The following is a 22,859-nucleotide window of genomic DNA, read 5'->3' as shown; positions in this document are numbered from 1 at the left end:
AACAAGTAGCAAGACAGGAACACAACCCCATCCATTAGCACAGAGGCTGCCTAAAATCATAAATAAGGCCACAGACACGCCAAAACCCACCACCAGATGTGGATCTGCCCACCAGAAAGACAAGATCCAGCCACATCCACCAGAACACAGGCACTAGTCCCCTCCACCAGGGAGCCTACACAACCCACTAAACCAACCTAAGCCACTGGGGACAGACACCAAAAACAACGGAAACTATGAACCTGCAGCCTGCGAAAAGGAGACCCCAAGCACAGTAAGTTAAGCAACATGAGAAGACACAGAAACACACAGCAGATGAAGGAGCAAGGAAAAAACCTACTAGACCTAACAAATGAAGAGGAAATAGATAGTCTACGTGAAAAAGAATTCAGAATAATGATAGTACAGATGATCCAAAATCTGGGAAACAGAATGGAGAAAATACAAGAAACGTTTAACAAGGACCTAGAAGAACTAAAGAGCAAAGAAACAATGATGAACAACACAATAAATGAAATTAAAAATTCTCTAGAAGGGATCAATAGCAGAATAACTGAGGCAGAAGAACGGATAAGTGACCTAGAAGATAAAATAGTGGAAATAACTACTGCAGAGCAGAATAAAGATAAAAGAATGAAAAGAACTGAGGACAGTCTCAGAGATCTCTGCGACAACATTAAACGCACCAATGTTCCAATTATAGGGGTCCCAGAAGAAGAAGAGAAAAAGAAAGGGACTGAGAAAATATTTGAAGAGATGATAGTTGAAAACTTCCCTAATATGGGACAGGAAATAGTTAATCAAGTCCAGGAAGCACAGAGAGTCCCATACAGGATGAATTCAAGGAGAAATACGCCAAGACACATATTAATCAAACTATCAAAAATTAAATACAAAGAACAAATATTAAAAGCAGCAAGGGAAAAACAACAAATAACACACAGGGAAATCTCCATAAGGTTAACAGCTGATTTTTCAGCAGAAAATCTGCAAGCCAGAAGGGAGTGGCAGGACATATTGAAAGTGATGAAGGAGAAAAACATACAACCAAGATTACTGTTCCCAGCAAGGATCTCATTCACATTTGACAGAGAAATTAAAAGCTTTACAGACAAGCAAAATCTAAGAGAATTCAGCACCACCAGACCAGCTTTACAACAAACGGTAAAGGAACTTCTCTAGGCAGGAAACGCAAGAGAAGGAAAAGACCTACAATAATAAACCCCCCAAAATTAAGAAAATGGTAATAGGAGCATACATATTGATAATTACCTTAAATGTAAATGGTTTAAATGCTCCAACCGAAAGACATAGACTGGCTGAATGGATACAAAAACAAGACCTGTATATATGCTGTCTACAAGAGACCCACTTCAGACATAGGGACACATACAGACTGAAAGTGAGGGGATGGAAAAAGATATTCCATGCAAATGGAAATCAAAAGAAAGCTGGAGTATCAATTCTCATGTCAGACAAAATAGACTTTAAAATAAAGACTATTAGAAGAGACAAAGAAGGACACTACATAATGATCAAGTGATCGATCCAAGAAGAAGATATAACAATTGTTAATATTCATGCACCCAACATAGGAGCACCTCAATACATAAGGCAAATACTAAGAGCCATAAAAGGGGAAATCGACAGTAACACGTTCTTAGTAGGGGACTTTAACACCCCACTTTCACCAATGGACAGATCATCCAAAATGAAAATAAATAAGGAGACACGTGCTTTAAATGATACATTAAACAAGATGGACTTAATTGATATTTATAGGACATTCCATCCAAAAACAACAGAATACACATTCTTCTCAAGTGCTCATGGAACATTCTCCAGGATCATATCTTGAGTCACAAATCAAGCCTTGGTAAATTTAAGAAAATTGAAATTGTATCAAGTATCTTTTCTGACCACAACACTATGAGACTAGATATCAATTACAGGAAAAAAATCTGTAAGAAATACAAACACATGGAGGCTAAACAACACACTACTTAATAATGAAGTGATCACTGAAGAAATCAAATAGGAAATCAAGAAATCAAAAAATACGTAGAAACAAATGGCAATGAAAACACAACGACCCAAAACCTATGGGATGCAGCAAAAGTAGTTCTAAGAGGGAAGTTTATAGCAATACAATCCTACCTTAGGAAACAAGAAACATCTCAAATAAACAACCTAACCTTACACCTAAAGCAATTAGAGAAAAACAAAAAAACCCCAAAGTTAGCAGAAGGAAAGAAATCATAAAGATCAGATCAGAAATAAATGAAAAAGAAATGAAGGAAACGATAGCAAAGCTCAATAAAACTAAAAGCTGGTTCTTTGAGAAGATAAACAAAATTGATAAACCATTAGCCAGACTCATCAAGGAAGAAAGGGAGAAGACTGAAATCAATAGAATCAGAAATGAAAAAGGAGAAGTAACAACTGACAACTGCAGAAATGCAAAGGATCATGAGAGATTACTACAAGCAACTCTATGCCAATAAAATGGACAACCCAGAAGAAATGGACAAATTCTTAGAAAAGCGCAACCTTCCGAGATTGAACCAGGAAGAAATAGAAAATATGAACAGACCAATCACAAGCACTGAAATTGAGACTGTGATTAAAAATCTTCCAACAAACAAAATCCCAGGACCAGATGGCTTTCACAGGCGAAAGAATTCTATCAAACATTTAGAGAAGAGCTAACACCTATCCTTCTCAAACTCTTCCACAATATAGCAGAGGGAGGAACACTCCCAAACTCATTCTACGAGGCCACCATCACCCTGATACCAAAACCAGACAAAGATGTCACAAAGACAGAAAACTACAGGCCAATATCACTGATGAACAAAGATGCAAGAATTCTCAGCAAAATACTAGCAAACAGAATCCAACAGCACATTAAAAGGATCATACACCATGATCAAGTGGGGTTTATCCCAGGAATGCAAGGATTCTTCTATATATGCAAGTCAGTCAACGTGATAAACCATATTAACAAATTGAAGGAGAAAAGCCATATGATCATCTCGATAGTTGCAGAAAAACCTTTTGACAAAATTCAACACCGATTTATGATAAAAACCCTCCAGAAAGTAGGCATAGGGGGAACTTACCTCAACATAATAAAGGCCATATATGACAAACCCACAGCCAACATCATTCTCAGTGGTAAAAAACTGAAAGCATTTCCTGTAAGATCAGGAACAAGACAAGGATGTCCACTCTCACCACTATTATTCAACATAGTTTTGGAAGTTTTAGCAACAGCAATCAGAAGAAAAACAAATAAAAGGAATCCAAATTGGAAAAGAAGAAGTAAAGCTGTCACTGTTTGCAGTGACATAGAGAATCCTAAGATGCTACCAGAAAACTACTCCTGCTAATCAATGAATTTGATAAAGTAGCAGGATACAAAATTAATGCACAGAAATCTCTTGCATCCCTATACACTAATGATGAAAAATCTGAAAGTGAAATTAAGAAAACACTCCTATTTACCATTGCAACAAAAAGAATAAAATATCTAGGAATAAACCTGCCAAAGGAGACAAAAGAACTATATGCAGAAAATTATAAGACACTGATTAAAGAAATTAAAGATGATACAAACAGATGGAGAGATATACCATGTTCTTGGATTGGAAGAATCAACATTGTGAAAATGACTCTACTACCCAAAGCAATCTACAGATTCAGTGCAATCCCCATCAAACTACCACTGGTATTTTTCACAGAACTAGAACAAAAATTTTCACAATTTGTATGGAAACACAAAAGACCCCGAATAGCCAAAGCAATCTTGAGAAAGAAAAACGGAGCTGGAGGAATCAGGCTCCCTGACTTCAGACTATACTACAAAGCTACAGTAATCAAGACAGTATGGTACTGGCACAAAAACAGAAATATAGATCAATGGAACAGGATAGACAGCCCAGAGGTCAACCCACATACATATGGTCACCTTATCTTTGATAAAGGAGGCAAGAATATACAGTGGAGAGAGGACAGCCTCTTCAATAAGTGGTGTTGTGAAAACTGGACAGCTACATGTAAAAGAATGAAATTAGAACACTCCCTAACACCATACACAAAAATAAACTCAAAATGGATTAAAGACCTAAATGTAAGGCCAGGCTCCATCAAACTCTTAGAGGAAAACATAGGCAGAACACTCTATGACATAAATCACAGCATGATCCTTTTTGACCCACCTCCTAGAGAAATGGTAATAAAACCAAAAATAAACATAAAAAAGTTTTTGCACAGCAAAGGAAACCATAAACAAGATGAAAAGACAATGCTCAGAATGGGAGAAAATATTTGCAAATGTAGCAACTGACAAAGGATTAATCTCCAAAACATAGAAGCAACTCATGCAGCTCAATATCAAAAAAAAAAAAAAAAACAACCCAATCCCAAAATGGGCAGAAGACCTAAATAGACATTTCTTCAAAGAAGATATACACAGTGCCAACAGACACATGAAAGAATGCTCAATATCATTAATCATTAGCGAAATGGAAGTCAAAACTACAATGAGATATCATCTCACACTTGTCAGAGTGGCCATCATCAAAAAATCTACAAACAAATGCTGGAGAGGGTGTGGAGAAAAGGGAACCCTCTTGCACTGTTGGTGAGAATGTAAATTGATACAGCCACTATGGAGAACAGTATGGAGCTTTGTTAAAAAACTAAAAATAGAACTACCATATGACCCAGCAATCCCACTACTGAGCATGTACCCTGAGAAAACCATAATTCAAAAAGAGTCATGTACCAAAATGTTCATTGCAGCTCTATTTACAATGGCCAGGACATGGAAGCAACCTAAGTGTCCATCAGCAGATGAATGGATAAAGAAGATGTGGCACATGTATACAGTGGAATATTACTCAGCCATATAAAGGAACGAAACTGAGTTATTTGCAGTGAGGTGGTTGGACCTAGAGTCTGTCATACAGAGTGAAGTAAGTCAGAAAGAGAAAAACAAATACCGTATGCTAACACATATATGTGGAATCTAAAGAAGAAAAAAAAATGGTCAGAAGAACCCAGGGGCAAGATGGGAATAAAGATGCAGACCTACTAGAGAATGGACTTGAGGATACCGGGAGGTGGAAGGGTAAGCTGGGACAAAGTGAGAAAGTGGCTTGGACATATATACACTACCAAACGTAAAATGGATGGAGTGGGAAGCAGCCTCATAGCACAGGGAGATTAGCTCAGTACTTTGTGACCACCTAGAGGGGTGGGATAGGGAGTGTGGGAAGGAGGGAGATGCAAGAGGAAAGAGATATGGGGACACATGTATATGTATAACTGATTCACTTTGTCATAAAGCAGAAACTAACAGACCATTGTAAAGCAATTATACTCCAATAAAGATGTTAAAAAATAAAATAACAGTAGGAGAATATCTATGTAACTTCAGTGTTGCAAGGGATTTCATAGGCTAGATGTGCCAACTGTACAGGAAATAGCTGATATATTTTATTACCTTAAAATAAAATTCTCCACAGTCATCATAAACAACATGAAAAGCCAAGTAAGTCACAGATTGGGAATAAGTAACCGTTATAATCAGCAAAGGATTGTGTCCAGAGTGCAGGAAGAGCTCCTTCAGATCATTGAGGAAAAATGGGCAAAAGGAGTAGATGGGGAGTTCACGGGACATAGAGTTTGGCAGATGAACTATTTCAAAGAACGTACAACCGATCAAGCCGTCTTTGAGGGCAAAATCTCCAAGAGCAGGCTTCTTTCTTTGGTTATATTATTGAGCTTCCAAACGTGTATGATTGTGTGCATAGAGACACCAAGTGTTTTAATATAAAACTGTGAAGATATTTCAGTGATTAATATTATATCATGAAATTTTGTAGGACCAGTCCTTTCCGGAGCGTGAAAATGGTTTTCAGGTTGGAATGAGATTAGAAGGCATTGACCCCCGTCATCCATCTGTGTTTTGTGTGCTTTCTGTAGCTGAGGTAAGAAATAGTGTTATCGTCTTGGGCTAATTGCAGTGACAGGAGAGAATTTTCTAGAGAATGACGAATTTCAGTACTTTGTGTTATAAAGAAGTCCAAGTACATTATGGATTTATTTTATTCAGTGATGGGTGAAGTACATTCTTTAATGAAATTTTTTCCTTGTCTGAAGATTAATTTTCTAAGTTTCTCATTACTAGTGGTAACTCTTGATTTAATTGGTAAATAGTTTTCACCTGAGGTTGATAAAAATCAGTGAATCCCACAATGTTGCTTTTGTCTGTTAAGAGACAATTATTCAAGTTTTAGCTGAACTAATGAGAAATGTATATCAAAAAATCCATGCTTATGAATTATATATTTATATAAATACATGAATTTTATGAAAATTATATAGGGTGAGGAGCCATTGATGAAGTAAATGGCTTATATAATATTTACTAAACATTTTATGTTATTAAATTGATAAAAGAACTCAGTATTTCGAATAACATCAAACATAGAAAACACTATTCACTTAATTTACTGAATGATTATAGTTGTTGAACTTGTATAGCATGTCTAGGAGATGTGTTTCTCAGACTGTTTTTCTTTGTTGAGTATGCTGGATCCATATGTTAGGTTGGGTAAGGTCGTACCCATTTTGGTTTTTCCTGTGTACTTTAGGTTACACTGTTTTGGGGTATGAATCCAAGCCAGACAGCAGGAGATGGGGTTTCTGAAAGGAATATTTGCTAGGTATTGAATGAACAAATAAACTTGTTGATTAATGGTTATGCAAATTGACCTCAGATTCCTAGACTGAGTAAAAGGATAGTATTTTTGCAGAAAAAATTTTGATACTGGAAAGATAGTGTCTAGTTTGTCAGCATTTGTCTTATCCAGATTCATCTATGAATTTGTTCTTTAAGACATTTGGATGTAAGGATTGGTTCATATATATTGATGGTGTTGACAGAATAAATGAATATTTTGTTAATTTTGTGTACACTTCAAATGCAGGACTCTTAATGAACGATTGTAAACATTCCATTTTGCAGGTGTGTGGTTACCGTCTCAGACTTCATTTTGACGGTTATTTAAGCTGCTATGATTTTTGGACTAATGCTGGGTCCCCTGACATTCATCCAGTAGGGTGGTGTGAAAAGACCAAACATGAATTACACATCCCTAAGGGTAAGTCAGGAGGAAAAGACAATCAGCTTTTTAATGAAGTGCTAACAAGAGAGCCTGGTGTGAATTGATTTTCAAAATGAAAGTTTGATCCACAAAAAGCAGCAAGACTACAGGATATCACTGTTAGAAATAAATAAATGTCTTTAAAGAAAAGCGTCAAAGACCGTTTAGGTCAAATACTCTGAGGTACATAGGGCAGAAGTAAAATCTCATGAGAGCATTTTATCTTACATAAAGTTTTATTAAACTTTATAAGGAATGAAGAAACTAATGTTTAAATTACAGTTGAAATAAAATATTTCACTTAATCAGTGATGATGTACCGTGAGGAAACTTGATTCACTGTATATCATTTGTTTCAAGCAGAAATCATGGAGCACAGGGAACTATGAAAGTGAAAAATTCACTGTTTTCTTTCGATGGGAATTAAAAATCTCATCTCTGTCTTTTGTTATGTGGGAGAGGAACTGGGTCTGGCAGACATGACTGAAACCTTTCTTACCTGCTGTCTGCTAGTGAGGTGAGGATTCACAGGTTGAGATGCCAGTGGGCCTGTTTCCTTGACCAGCAAATTTGTATATAAGGTCTCCTGCTTGGGTGTTAGACTCCTGGCTGACCGTGGCAACTTCTGGAGTCACTGTATAGTCATTTTACTCTTAGGAAGCAGCTCAGGGTGTCCTCTGGGATCCACCCCTGAGGCTGGCAGCAGGGCCCCCTGAGATTGCTGGGTTTCAGGGAGGTTGGAACAGGCCCCAGGTTCATCCACCCCGTGGGTGGTAGGTGTTCGTGAAGCCTTTCCTGTGTGCAGGCCCTGGAGACCTAGCAGTGAATAAAGGAAACCGCCTCTGTCTTCACGGGGCTTTCATTCCAGAGGGGAGAAGGGGGATAAACAGAGCGGAAGGTGCGTGTCTAGCGGCGACAGGCATGGAGTGCTGAGTGGGGTCCCAGGGCTGCCCTTGCAATATGCAAGGTGAAGACAGGCCTGGGGTGTGACATCTGACAGATGCCAGGACGGGTGCACGACAGAGACAGCCAGCTGGCTCCCTGGGGAGGAGCACGTGTCAGAGCCCAGCAGCGGGTGTGGCGCAGACCAGTAATCACAGGAGCGCTGGAGCAAGCGGAGAGGCAAGTGCCAGGAGGGAGGAGATAAGTGAGAGGTGTCGCCGCGGCCTTGAAGGCCAGTGCAAGGAGTTTGACGTCTGTTCTGTGACACTCAGTCTCAGTATTTCCTGAGCCTGGTTATTTGGGCCAGTCCCACACGAGCTGCTTTAGGGCACATGGACAGGAGGGTCAGGCATTTTATTGGGAAGCCCGTAAAGACAAGGGCAGAAAGCTGGAACTGCCACGTGGCCTGGGGGGAGGTTCTGTTGCCCCTGCAGTGTCTGGCTCCCCCGGGGCTGCTTACCATCAGGCCCACGCTGGCCTCGGGGACGTGGCTGCTTCAGGAGGCCTGAGGGACGCAGGAGATGAGACTCCTGTCAGGAGTACTGATTCCATATTTGAATGAGTTTTAAACTTTGTAGGGAATGACATGCATGGTGGGAAATCAAACACAACAGTTTGGAATTCCATACATTAAAACAGCACTACAACAGTTTAGAGCTTTTAATATAAATCTTTTGTGTCTGCTAAAGGACGTTGAATTTATGGCAGAAAACTGAATAAGAATAGTATTGATACATTTATTATGCTTATGGTTACATCTTGTGGGTATTTTGAATAATCCGTACTTTTTTTTTAGGTTATAGAAAAGATAAATTTGTTTGGATGGATTACTTGAAGGCCTGCAAATTGCAAAATGCTCCCAAGAAATTATTCAGAAACAGAAATTCTGTAAGTATTTTCTTCCATAGCATAAATCAGATTTTTACTTCAACTTAAATTTCTGAAAATTCACTATGTATTCTGTTCTGTTTTAATCTTTTAAGAATCCTTAGCTTCCTGTGACTTTTCTCACTAGATTTGTCAGTTTCCTATGGGCATATTTGTTTTTCTTTTAAACATACAATTAAATAATTAGATGGAGAGAGTAGAAACATTTACATGTAAAGCTGGCTAAAATTTAAAATGCCTTTTAGAAGGTGTTTCTTTTTGCTTCTAGTGAGTTAGTCGTTTAAATTTAGTTTGATGCTTTGAGACCTGCTGATATGCCAGGTGGACTTTGACTGTACCTGGGCCAGTTGTATTTATGTGTAATGAAAAAGAGGGTGACGGCTCATATAGATTCGAAGGGTGTGTGAGGATTTGGGTGGAGCACACTCACCCTCTGTGTCCCAGCAGCCTAACAGGTGTTCAGGAGAGAAGGAGAAAAAGTCACAGCCCCACCTCCTCTGGGCCCCAGGTGAGGCCACACACCGCGGAGGGGCGGGAAGCCTGGAGCCAGGGAGGCCCCACCTCCTGCTGGCTGTGTCCCCTGATGACAGTCCCCACCCACCGCCCCCTTCCCCAGGCTTCAGTGTCCTGCTCTTGAATCAGTGTTCTACAACTGTTCAACATGTTTCATAGACTCGTATCAAGGAAGAGAGTTAGAGAAATGTGAAAATGCTTTAAGAAAAGTAATGTGCTAAAGGAAACCAAAAATCAGGATCCAGTATAGATAGTAAAGAAGTAGGGGAAAAAAAACCCTCTTCTAGTCCCTGGATATTGTGTGTATATTTTCTAAATCCCAGGCCTGGCTAATTATAGCTATAGAAAAAGTGGGGCTTTATCATTGTCATGTTATTATAAATCATAGCCCTTAGTATTTTTAATACTAAAAAAAGCATTTGTTTTTTTTCAACTATGATTTATTTATGGATAAACGCATGTGTTCCTTAAATGTTGAGAAAGCCACTAATTTCAACACTTGATCAAAGTGTAAGTGGTAATGTTAGTGCTAAAGAGCATATCTTTAAAACTTTTCCAAATAGTGGTATTTGGAAATATACCACCCATCTAAAGCCTACGGGGACCAGAGAAAATTATTTGATATTACTGTATTCAATAAACAGTGTATTTTAAAACTAATACAGATTATTCTATGAACTGAAGAGGGAAAATGATGATGAAAGGGGAAATAAAACCTGCCTGCACAACAAAAGAGAAAAGCACAGAGTAAAAGCTCATTTCCTGGGATTCGTTTTTTATGAATGTACGCTTGGTAACAGTCTGTTGGAATATTTTTGCTGGCTGGCTTCATTCTGCAGTGTAAGTGTTGATACCCTGTAGACTTTTCTGATGCTAAACATGACAAGTTTTGACAGTGGCTCAGTCCTGTTTGGTGTCCTGTTTCTCTTTGTGCCTCTTCCCCGTGTTAGAATGGGCCAGTGCCTAAGGAATTTCAGGTTGGAATGAAGCTGGAGGCTGTCGACAGGAAGAACCCTTCCTTGGTATGTGTGGCAACCGTAGCAGATGTTGTTGGAGATCGCTTGCTAGTGCATTTTGACAATTGGGATGATAGTTACGATTACTGGTGAGACACCATTCTGCGTTGTATTTTTGTGTGTTCGTGTTCGCCATTAAGAATTTATGTTCATTCCATGACTGTCACTGTTCTTATAGTAATGAGCATGAGGAATCTAGTGGCTGGCTTGTCACTACCTTCTTTTCCTCGTGAACTGTTGAATTAAAGAACCCGAGAAAGTTTTTTTTCATCTCTGAGAGGTTGCCTAATGAGGCCTCATCTGAAATAATGTGACCAGTTCAGGGCAGTCCACTATATTGTGTCTAGTTTGTAAGGGAAGCATTTCTGTATAGAGGAAGTTAAGAACTTGCAGTATTATTTTTTCCTGAAAAATGTTGAACTCAGACTGTCATATTTTTAAAAGGGAAGATTCAGGGAGAATGGAGTGAATTATTTGAAAGCCTATGAAGAGCAGAGAAAATGTATGCTCACGATGCCATTAAGCTAACATTGCATGAGTTAAAAGGATTTTCTGGGTGAAAACCTGAAATATGGAAGAGGGCATGGCAAAAATAATTTTTGTGGCATTTCTTAAGAGCATATCCTGAATAATTGACAAGTCCCCGCCTGAGGCTGTGATTCTTCATGTGCATGGTGGGAGGAGGGGGGCTGTTTTCTTCTTTGAACTAAGAAGAAGAGCATGGATTAATTGCTGTATGTGTCTTAGGTGGTATGGTCTGGGTTCCTGAAAAGGAGAGGGAGGAAACCGTGGGCATGTGGAGTCTGGTCTGTCTTATTAAAATTTGGACTGGGCTATTAATATTTTCCCTTGCTGCTAGCAAGAAGTGGTAGAAGGGGTTTATTAAAATGTTCACTCTCCGGGGAGATCACTGGCAGTTCAGGTCCTAGTCAAACACTTTTTAAAGAAATACTTTTAAATTTCAAGAAGGTTATGTAAAAGAGAAGTTTGCCCACTCAGCTTGCAAAATATAGAACTAAAATTACTTCTGTTTCTCTTAGGCTATAAAATATTTTAGCTATGCCGTAGTATTTTCTGTGTCATCTCTTAATATCTAGAATGATCATTACTCTTGGAGTCTTTCTCTGGTGTTAATATGGGATCTAAAATAGAATCCTGTTTTTGCAGGTGTGACGTCAATAGTCCTTATGTTCAGCCAGTTGGTTGGTGTCAGGAGCATGGAAGAACTCTGATAGCACCCCAAGGTGAGTGGACTGGCTGGGTTCTCTTTGAAGTCATCTCTGTGTGAGTGGTAATGCCCATTCTTATTTTTGTTTATGGAAACCACATTTCAATACAAAGTGTATGATAAAAATATCTTGCAGGATTCTGTGGACCATCAAGGGACCCAGATGTGTGAAATCTGCACATCCTTCCCCATAATGCAAATGGACTGTGTTTATAAAGACATATTAGGCAGCCATTTAAAAAAAGTGCTATTTTTTTATCCAATGAAATGAGTGCAATCACTGTGAACTGACTTTTAAAACTAGCTATTTCAACCTATGTAATTTAACTTATTGCCAATGTTAATTCATTAATTGACCATTAGGTTATTAAATATACTTAACTTTGGAGTTAAATGTAAGAAATGTAGAAACCTAAGAAGTGAGAATTAATAATGAGGGCCTAGACTTGCCAGACCCCTTCACCAAGCCAACTTAGTGGCTCAGCTAAACACTGACATAGGGACTTTCTTGTTATTTATCTGTTTTCTCATTACAGAAATGGAATATCTCTCCCTTTATTTAGTTCTTTGATTTATTTCAGTGGCATTTTGTGGTTTTTCTCATATAGATCTTACATATATTTTGCTAGATTTTATAACCTGTTATTTTGAGTGCTAATGTATATGGTATTGTGTTTTTAATTTCAAATTTCACTTGTTCATTGCTGGTATATAGGAAAGCAGTTGAATTTTATGTGTTAGCCTTGTATCCTGCGACCTTGTTATAATCACTTATTGGTTCTTAGAGTTTTTTTGTTGATGCTTTTGGATATTCTACACCTCTGTGAACAAAGTTATATTTCTTTCTTCCCAGTCAATATATCGTTTATTTCCTTTTCTTGTCTTATTGCATTAGCTAATATGTACCATGCTGTTTAGACCACTGTAGCTTTTTAGTCAGTTTTGAAATCTGGAAATGTGAACCCTCCAACTTTGTTCTTCTTTTTCAAGATTGCTTTGGCTATTTGTGGCCCCTTGCAGTTCTTTATGAATTTGAGGATTGGCTTTTTCATTTCTGGAGAAATGACTGTTGGGATTTTGGTAAGGGTTATGTTGAATGTAGATTGTTTTAGGGAGTGTTGCCATCTTAACAGTATTAAGTTTTCTAATCCATGAACATGGGATGTCTTTTCACTTACTTAGACCTTTCATTTCTGTCAGCAGTATTTTTTAGTTTTGGGTGTACAGGTCTTTTACCTCCTTGGTTAAATTTATTGGTATTTTATTCTTTTGGATGCTGTTGTAAATGGAATTGTTTTATTTATTTATTTTTGGAATTTTTTATTTCTGGCATAAAGAAACACAAATGATTTCATAGTCTGCAATTTTGCTGAATTTGTTTATTAGCTCTAGTAGGTTTTTTGTGTGGATTCTATGGGATTTTTTCATATAGAATTGTGTAGTCTATCAAAATAGTAAAGTTCCAAAAAATTCATATTTCTAATTTGAATGCCTTTAATTTTGTGTCTTGCCTAATTATGCTAGCTAGGACTTCCAGTACCCTGTTGAATGTAGTGGTAAAAATAGGCATTCTTAGGGTGAAAAGATTTCAGTCTCTCACTATCAAGTATGATATTAGCTGTGGGTTTTTCATAAATGCCCCATATCATGTTAAGGAAGCTCCCTTTTACTCCTAGTTTTCTGAGTGTTTTTTTCATAAAAGGGTGTTGAATTCTGTCCAGTGATTTTTCTGCATCTATTGAGAAGATTATGTGGGACTTTCTTCTCCTTTGTTTCGTGGTGTATAATCCTTCTAATGTGCTGTTGAGTTCAGTTTGCTACCGTTCTGTTGAGAACTTTTGTATCTGTATCCATAAGGGGTATTGGTCTGTTGTTTTCTTGTCATGTCTTTGGTCTGTTCTTTTCAATGCTGTAAATGGAATTGTTTTCTTAATTTTATCTTTGGATTGTTCATTGCTACTTGGTAGAAATACAATTGATTTTTATGCAAATACCTTATACTCTGAATTCATTTATTTGCTCTAATAGTTGTGTGTGTGTGTGTGTGTGTGTGTTCCTTAGGATTTTCTATATGCAAAATTATGTTATCTATAAGTAAAGATACTTTCACTTCTTCCTTTCCGATCTGAATACATTTTCTTTCTTTCCTGAATCCTCTGTCTAGACCTCCCAGTGCATGTTGAACAATAGTGGCAGGATCAGACATGCTTTTCTTGTTCCTGATCCTAGGGGAACACTTCGTCTTTGCACATTAAACATGATGTTTGCTGTGAGCTTTTTGTGGATGCCCTTTATCAGATTGAGGAAGGTCTCTTCTGTTCCTAGTTGTTTTATCATGAAAGGGTCGTCCTTTATTCTATTAATATGGTTTTATTATATTTATTGCTTTCTATATGTTGAAACAATCTTGTCTTCTTGGGATAAATCTCGTGTGTGTGTGTGTCTGTGTGTGTGTGTGTGTGTGTGTATAAATATATTTTTTCTTACATGTTGCTGCACTACTTGGTTAGCTAATATTTTATTGAGGAATTTTGTATCTGTACTCATAAAGTCATCTACTCTTTTTTTTTAATGCATTACTTTAAAAAAAATTTATTTATTTATTTGGTTGCACCAGGTCTTAGTTGTGGCAGGCAGGCTCCTTAGTTGCGGTTCCAGGGCTCCTTAGTTGTGACACACAAACTCTTAGTTGCAGCATACATGTGGGATCTAGTTCCCTGACCAAGGGTCAAACCCAGGCCACCTGCATTGGGAGCATGGAGTCTTATCCACTGCACCACCAGGGAAGTCCCAAAGTCATCTACTCTTTTAAAATGTTTTTATTCCTATTAGAGTTATCTAAAGCTGCTCTGAGTGCTAAGGAAAAACAGGATGAACAATAAGTCAAGAAGTTTGGTTATTTAAAACCTTAATCCACCATATGATTACTTGTCTTTAGTGGGGACTCAACCATGTTAGAAAGGGGTCCCCTCTTATGGTGCTGCAGGGTGTTGACCCTGCACAGTGGCCTTCATTGAATGCCAGGAAGCTTCCCATTTGGTTTGGGAAGTAAATGTAAAATGAAAATTCAAGCAGATTAGCCGCTTAATCAAGGTATGATCAAGAGAGTGGAGTGTAATGAAAATATATGCAAAGGAGCTGTGAGTAAAAATTGGGTGAAGGCAATTAAAGCTGAGCAATAAACAAAATTTTTTAAAGCTCGTGATGAGTCGTGATCATGCTGACCTCTAGGTTTGTGGGAAAGCACGAGTGCACCAGAGATGTTAGTCCCTGGTTAGATGCACAAGAGAGGAAAGGTTTGAGGCCATGGGGTAGAAGGAGCCCTGAGGCAGGATAATAGAATGCTGTGCACTCAGATAGTTCACAAATGGGAATTAAACATGAGATTTTAAAAGAAAAACCTAGCAACCCACATAATCTTCAGATATTCTCTCCCCTACGACAAGGCTGGAGCTAGAACTGCTTGAAATACACATATATGTTATGTATTGTATTTTATACATATTATCTGTCATATAGATTTTATATTTATATATGTATATTCAGAGTTTATAGGAAAAGATAAGAAATTAGCATTGGTTGGATGACTTGTTTCTGTTAGTAATTTGGCTCCACAATTTGTTAGCTGTAGTTATTTTACTTTAAGTGAATTTGTGTCTTACACATCATTTATGCCTATAGATTTTTACATTAAATTTTATTTTATGGTTGTAATTACATGTCAGAAAAAATGTATTTGCTATATTTGTCATAGCTTGTGTGTGTGCGCGCGCGCGCGCGTGTGTGTGTGTGTGTGTGTGTAATTGTACTTCTGAGAGCGATGAAGGCTCTTGAAAGTGGAACAGCATGTGCTGGTCTGTACAGTTACCCCTGGTGCACACTCACATTCTCACAGGTTCCCGATAAAAGAACTTCCTCAGAGAAAGAGAAGAAAAGATTAGTTTTTGAAACATGTGTGACCTATAAATTGTAAAGGTGTTATTTTGCTGATGTAAGTTTAATCCAAGCTGTTACATATTCTACTCAGTATCTTTCTACAAGGACGAAAAAATATGGCAGGGCCCCCTCTATTCCTTCAGAAGATGCAGTCTGCTGGGATTTTAGCCAAAGTCACAAAATGACAAAAAAAAAGTGTTAGGTAGGTGCATAGGAAACCCTGATAATACAGATGTTACGTTTGAGGAGGAAAAGCCCCTGTCCAGACGGCTTGCCGGGCTTCATAGTGAGCTTCTGATCTTCATCTGGTGATGGACAGGCCATGTCCAGTTAACAGTCACCTCCTAACAAATAGGGGTAAATCTGATCCTTCTGTTGAAGTAAAATCTCCTAGTAGCATAGTTTTAGGTAGTACATCATACAGCCAACTCTGTACAATTAAAAATTGGGTTGCTCTATTAAAGAACATTAGTAGATTGTTAGCTAAAAGTTACCTTTTTTTCTTTTCTAGTTCTTTTGAATGGTATTGCTATTTTAAAAGTAACTCATTACTTTGTATGTATACGAAGTTTCCAGTACACTTTATTGCTCAGAGTGACTTGTTTACCAGTTAAAACAGTGGTTTTTTCCAACAGTCTTGTATGTGTGAAAGTCTGTTCTGTAGTCAGCGACAGGAGCCTCCACCCCAACGAGCTTCCCGCTCAATCTGGGCAGGTGGATGGGGAGCCCTGCGGACCCTGTTGACTGACAGCGGGACCACGTCCCCCTGAGGGCTGGTGTCCTGCACTGAGATCCTCTCCAAATCTGCTGTCAACTGAACTCAAATTCAGTTCAGCAAACATCATCTCCACAGTGACTTCTGTGTTTACAGAAGGTGGAGGACCAAGTAAGAATAAAACACGATTCTTGCCCTGAAGGAAGGGATCTATTTATATTTTTGTAGAAACTTTATTGAGATCTAATTCACATACTATACAGTTCATCCATTTGAAGTGTAAGATTCAGTGTTGTTTTTTTTTTTTTAACATATTTACAGAGTTGTGTAACCATCACCACGATCAATTTTAGAAAGTTTCCATCACCCCAGAAAGAAACCCCGAGCCACTTAGCTGTTATCCCCACCCTCCATTCCCTGCAGCATTTGGGCACCATTAATCTACTCTTTGTCTTGCCTCTTCTGAATATTTCATGTAAATAGAATCATATGCTATGTGGCCTTTTGTGTCTGGCTTCTTTCACTCAGCATAATGGTTTTAGAGTTCCTCCATGTTGCAGCATGTATGAGTACATTGTTTCTTTTTAGTTTCAAATAATATTCATTGTGTAGATAAACCACAATTTGTTTATTCATTCGTCAGTTGATGGGCATTTGGGTTGTTTTCACTTTTTGACTATTTCAGATACTGCTGTTGTGAATATTTGTGTATGAGTTTTTGCTTGAACATGTTTTCAGTTCTCTTGGGTATATATACTTAGGAGTGAAATTGCTGGGTCATATAGTAATTCTCCGTTTGCCTTACTGAGTAGCTAGTGAGTAATTACTTACTGACTCTTCACCCCAGGAGCTGCTCTGTTTTAATTCCCATCAGTAGTGTGTGAGGGTTACAGTTCCTCCACGTTCCTCCACACTTGCTGTCTGTGTTTTGTTTATAGCATCATAGTGACTGTGAAGTGGAATCTCATCTTGGGTCTCATTTTTCTTGAATGCCCAATATGATGTTGTTAGCGAACCCAGGTCTGGCTGCTCGCCGCTCAAAAGCCAATTCTCAAGAGACAGGTGTTGGTAGGAAAGGAAAGCTTGCTTTATTTCAGAGCCCAGCAACCGGGGGAGAGGGTGGACTCCTGTCCGAGAACCAACTCCCGCTGGCTGTTCAGGGGCAGGGGCTTTTAAAGGGGGCTTTCAGGGCTGTATAGGCAGAGGGAGGGAGCAGGACAGCACAGTCAGCTCTGACAGGCATCTTGAAATCAGTCATGTGGTGGTCTGATCAGCATCATCTTGGTTGTTTTAAGTACAGTTAATCTTTAGTTCCAAGGTTTGTTCCCATTTCTTTGAGGCCAGTTCTCGGAATGGTGTGAAGTGGAGCAGCTTATGTCACAGCTTCAGTTTGGTCATCATGTCGTCATCCTCCTCCACCTGGTGGGGCTTCAGTATCTGCAAAACAGCTCACAGGAGATGGCTCAGAATATTATCTATAGCCCTTAAGGAGGAACTGAAGGTCCTTGACTGTGCTTAATGACTAAGCTATTATTATTTGGTCTCCTTTTTTTTTTTTTTTGTGGTATGTGGGCCTCTCACCACCGTGGCCTCTCCCGTTGCGGAGCACAGGCTCCGGACGTGCAGGCTCAGCGACCATGACTTATGGGCCCAGCCGCTCCACGGCATGTGGGATCCTCCCGGACTGGGGCACGAACCCCTGTCCCTTGCATCGGCAGGCGGACTCTCAACCACTGTGCCACCAGGAAAGCCCTATTTGGTCTCCTTTAACTGTTTTCCTCTGCTTCTGCATTTTCTCACTTCTCTGATTAAACTTATTCTTTGCCTAGAGTTTTGCCACAGACAAAAGGCAGGCTGAGGACATGGGGGGGCAAGGACCTGCCCAAGGTCCTGCTCCATTTCAGTGTCACACATTTATCTGTTTTCATGGCAACTTTGTGAAGCTTTTGTCAGTGATTTCAGTTTCATAGTTGAAGAACTGAGGTACAGAGAGGTCAGGTCACGGGCCCTGGACCTCTCACATGGCGGGCTGGGGGTTTGGGAGCACGCCCTGTTAGCTGGTCTCTAGAACTCCCTTGCCCTTTCTCCTTCACCACCCTGCGTGAGGTCTGATGCACATGGGCTTCTGATGGTAATGGAAGGAAAGCTTTCAGGAACACAGGAGAGGGAGAGGTCAATCCTAACCTCATACATGGGTGTCTTCACATTGGAAGCAGTGTTTGCATTAGTCTTTGAAGGATGTGAGAAATGGGGTGGAAGAGAATATTCTGTAGAAGGAACAGTATGCACGAAAGTAAGATGGCGGGAAGTTCCTGGCAAATTTAGGAATTATCGGTGTTATGAGCAGCGTGCTGGGCTGCAGGGTAGGGGTTGGGGGAGGGGGAAGAGGAGGTGAGAAGTGACGTAGAACATTAGGCTCACACTGATTAGTGATTTGTAAATGTTTTTACTTTATTTAAAATATGAAATAATTTTTAAGATTCAGAAGAGTCACAAGAACAAAAAAAAAATCCTCCTCCTTTGCCAAAACATTTGAGATTAAGTTGCCAAGATGCACGCTGTGCCCGTCACCCAATAATGTCCTTTATGAAAAAAACAAATAAGCAAACAGAAAAACAGATTTAATCCAGGCTCACAGGTTGTGCTTACTTTTCATGTCTCTTTAGTGTCCCTCAATCTGCAGTGGTTCTTCGGTCTTGGCCTTGACTCTTAGGAACTTGACACTTTGGTGGAGTACAGGCCGGTTGTTTTGTAACGTGCTTCTCACCTTGGGCTTGTCTGATGTAGTGGATGTGGGTTCTGCACCTGGGGAGGAGTGTCCCAGAAGCATTGCTCAGTTCTCACGGCATCCGCTCAGGTGGTGCACGATTTGACGGCCCCTTTGCTGTCGACATTGACCTCAGTCACTTGATTACAGTGGTGTGTGGCAAGTTTCTCCACTGGAAAATTACTGTTTTTCCTTTTGTAGTTAAGATGTAATTGCTGGAGGGTGGAGATTATGGAAGTACTCTGTTCCTCATCAAACTGTCACCCACTAGTTTTTAGCATCTGTTGATGTTCATGAGATGAATTAGTTACTAATGTGATAGTTGCCAAATGGTGCTTTTCTAATTTCATTATTCCTTCTATATTTATTCGTTGACTTATGCTCCCCATGATTTATTTATTCAGTTTTTATAATGTTACTATCATTATGTAGGACCTTAGTCGGGGGAGGGTGGGATGGAAAGGCTGGTGAGCAGCCTTTCTTGACCTCAAGGAGCTGACAGTCTACTGGGGCCTGTTTGGTGAGTTTATAAATATTGTTATAGATGATAGCAGTGAAATTAGTCAGAGGTAACACCTGGCCAGAAAGAGAAAGACGTGCTTCACTGAGAAGATTATATGGAGGTGTACTGCCCCATAACAAACTACCATGAAGTTTGTGGCTTAAAGCAGTACAGGTTTCCTATCTTACAGTTCTGGAAGGCAGGATTCCAAAATGGATTTCACTTCAGTTTGGGGATATTTATGAGGAATTAGTAGGATGGGTAGATCAAGGCCATTTTATGAAAGATCTTTCAAAGCTGGAGTGAGGAGTTTATAGTCAAATCTCTGATGTAACTATGGTTAAGAATTTATTTGGCAATAGTAGTCCAGATTAGAAAGGAGGCTTGGACGACCACTAGGGAGATTCACTGTTCATGAAAATAAGGAACGTGCGCCTTAACCAGGGCTGTGGGTCTGGGGCTGGGGAGGGGTAAGGCTCTTTAGAATTGCTGCTTACTTGAGCAGCATGTGGGATCTTCCCGGACCGGGGCACAACCCCGTGCCCCCTGCATCGGCAGGCGGACTCCCAACCACTGCGCCACCAGGGAAGCCCCGCCATACTGTTTTATGTTATTGTTTCTGCGCCTCAGGTGGGCGGCGTGTGGGATCTTCCTGGACCAGGGCTCAAACCCGTGTCTCCTGCACTGGCAGGCGGATTCTTAACCACTGTGCCACCAGGGAAGTCCCTGGAAATAATTTTTAAGCATTGGGTAAATACTTCTAGATTACTCTCCACATAGTTTTATAGTTTTTTTCTTCCAACAACAATATTAGAAAATTCAGACATTAAAAAGGAAAAAAAAAAAAAAGGAACAAGACCAGATCTCTCAAAATACAGGCACAAATTTTCTGTGAAGATCTTAAAATTTGTTTTTTTGCTGTTGAGTTGTATAAGTTCTTTATATATTTTGGATATTAACTCCTTATCAGATAAATGATTTGCAAGCATTTTCTCTCATTCAGTAGGTTGTCTTCTCATTTTGTTGATAGTTTTCTTTGCTGTGCATAAGCATTTTAGTTTGATATAGTCCCACTCATTTATTTTTGCTTTTGTTGCCTTTGCTTTTTGTATCAAATCCAGAAAATCATCACCAGGACCAATGTCAAGGAGCTTACTGCCTATGTTTTCTTCTAGGAGTTTAAAGGTTTCAGGTCTTAGCATTCATGTCTTTAATCAGCTTTCCAGGGTTCTATAATGTAAATTAACTTGCTCCCTACTGGCATTTCTCTGTAACAGATTTATGTTTTTCATTCTTAGTTACTGAATGTTAAATCAGTTTTCATTCACTTATTTCCTTTTCACACTTCCAGAAATTTTTGTTGACAGTTCTCATCTGCTTTTGGCTTTTTACCTGTTGTCGTTGTGACTTTATGTCCTTGTATTAGTTTTATTAAATTTTTTTGTATAACCTACACTTTATGTATACTTTCTTTTTATGTTCATTTCTCCTTCCACCCGAGTTACTCTCCCCAAGTAGATATTGGGTTGGCCAAAAAGTCTGTTCGGGTTTTTCTGTAAGACGTTACAAAAACCCTAGAGAATTTTTTGGCCAACCCCATAGCAATTGGTGGTGATCCCACCATGTTAATTACCATGAGCTAACTAGCATATCAAACCACTTCATAAATTTTAGTGCCTTAACACATTAAGAATTGATTTCTTGCTCCTGTCATAGTACAGGAGCTCCTGTCATAGTACAGTAATGGTTGATAGGGGTTAGTTCTGTTCCATTTAATTACTCTGGGATTGGGGCTCCCCCAGGTCCTTGGGAATCTTTTTATCTGACCTGAGATTGGAAAGAGGACTGATGGTTACACATGAGAGGGGTTTGGGGCCAAACTCAGAAGTAGCTTATTACAGTCATTTCTACCCACATGCATTGGCCAGAACTCAGTTACATAACTGCATTCAAGTGCATGGGAGTAAAGGAAATGTAGTTCAGCTATTTTCCCAAGAGGGAAATGAACAATTAGCCATTCTATGCTATGCATATTTTGCTAATTCCCATATAATGGCATATACACACACATATACACACTCAGACACTCATATGTTCATGAACCCATGTCTTTTTTTAGATTATTGCTTGTGCTATAAAAATGGGCTTATATTATGTACATCTTTTTCCATCTTTTTTTATGTTGCTCAACTATGTCTCATGGCAAATCTCTTCCAACTCATTTGTTATATAGTTCTAATTCTTTATAAAGCCTACATAATATTCCACGATGTGTTGTATCAAAATTAATTCATTATTTTCTCTGTTGATAAGTGTTCATTGAAAAATGCCTCTATTGATACTTTGGTGGCATTTAGAAGGGAGCAGAGCTAAATGTTCTACATTTTTAAGTTGGAAGTCTAGCATTCAAACTTGTTGTGAACAAATGCTAAATGCAAGTTTATTTTCAGAAATAAAGCTATGATGATTGATAATTTGGGAGATGATGGAATGTACTTTGTAGGAATAACAGCAGTTTGTTTTTTAGATTCCCCAGAATCAGTTGGCTGGACATACTTATTAGCAAATATTCTAGATGTTTGAGGAGCACATAGAAATATTTAGCAAGCTATGTTCTGATACCAAATAACTACTTAAGTTTACTTCATAATTTATAAAGCTAAAATTACATTAGCAAAATTTAACAGTGTAAATAAATCTTTTATTTAATTGCAACATTAACTATTAACTTGTTTTAGGCAAACAAAGAATTACTATATTTTAAATGGCATTGTACTCTTTCCTGTAGATAGATTCTGCTGGCATAAGGAAGGTGAGAGTTCAGAGAAAAACTAATTAAGTGCCTGCGAAGAGTGAGGTACCTCTAGAAACTAGTAACAAAGAATGGTAAAAACATAACGTACAAGGGTCATTATGTTAGTCATAGAATATTAGTCAGTGAAATATTATGTAGTTAGTGACATTGAGAGAAAAATAGGAGCGAAATAAACAATATGTCTTTCTATAATGTTAGCTATTGAGAGACAGACAGAGGGAGTGAGACAGAGAAATAGGTGATTAACCCCATCTCGAATGCCTGGGCTGCATTAGGTGCTGTGGGAGCCATGGGCTTTTTGAAGACAAGTCTGCTGGGAGCTTGGCCAGGGTGGCACAGATTGGTTGCTTCCCGTGATCTCT

At 38.9% G+C, this 22,859-nt stretch overlaps 1 protein-coding gene across 1 annotated transcript in view; it reads left to right on the top strand.

Annotated features, from left to right (window-relative positions):
* Nucleotides 1-22,859, top strand: part of L3MBTL4 (L3MBTL histone methyl-lysine binding protein 4) — a 431,526-nt gene that overhangs the window by 121,119 nt on the left and 287,548 nt on the right. The window contains exons 7-11 of the mRNA XM_007449164.1: nucleotides 5,892-5,996; nucleotides 7,037-7,172; nucleotides 8,914-9,005; nucleotides 10,469-10,623; nucleotides 11,702-11,778. Of these exons, the coding sequence (XP_007449226.1) occupies nucleotides 5,892-5,996; nucleotides 7,037-7,172; nucleotides 8,914-9,005; nucleotides 10,469-10,623; nucleotides 11,702-11,778 (565 nt within the window). The remainder of the gene's footprint in view (nucleotides 1-5,891; nucleotides 5,997-7,036; nucleotides 7,173-8,913; nucleotides 9,006-10,468; nucleotides 10,624-11,701; nucleotides 11,779-22,859) is intronic.

The sequence above is a fragment of the Lipotes vexillifer genome, unplaced genomic scaffold, assembly GCF_000442215.2.
Source record: "Lipotes vexillifer unplaced genomic scaffold, Lipotes_vexillifer_v1.1 scaffold605, whole genome shotgun sequence".
NCBI lineage: Eukaryota > Metazoa > Chordata > Mammalia > Artiodactyla > Lipotidae > Lipotes > Lipotes vexillifer.
This window is presented reverse-complemented; position numbering and strand designations above follow the sequence as displayed.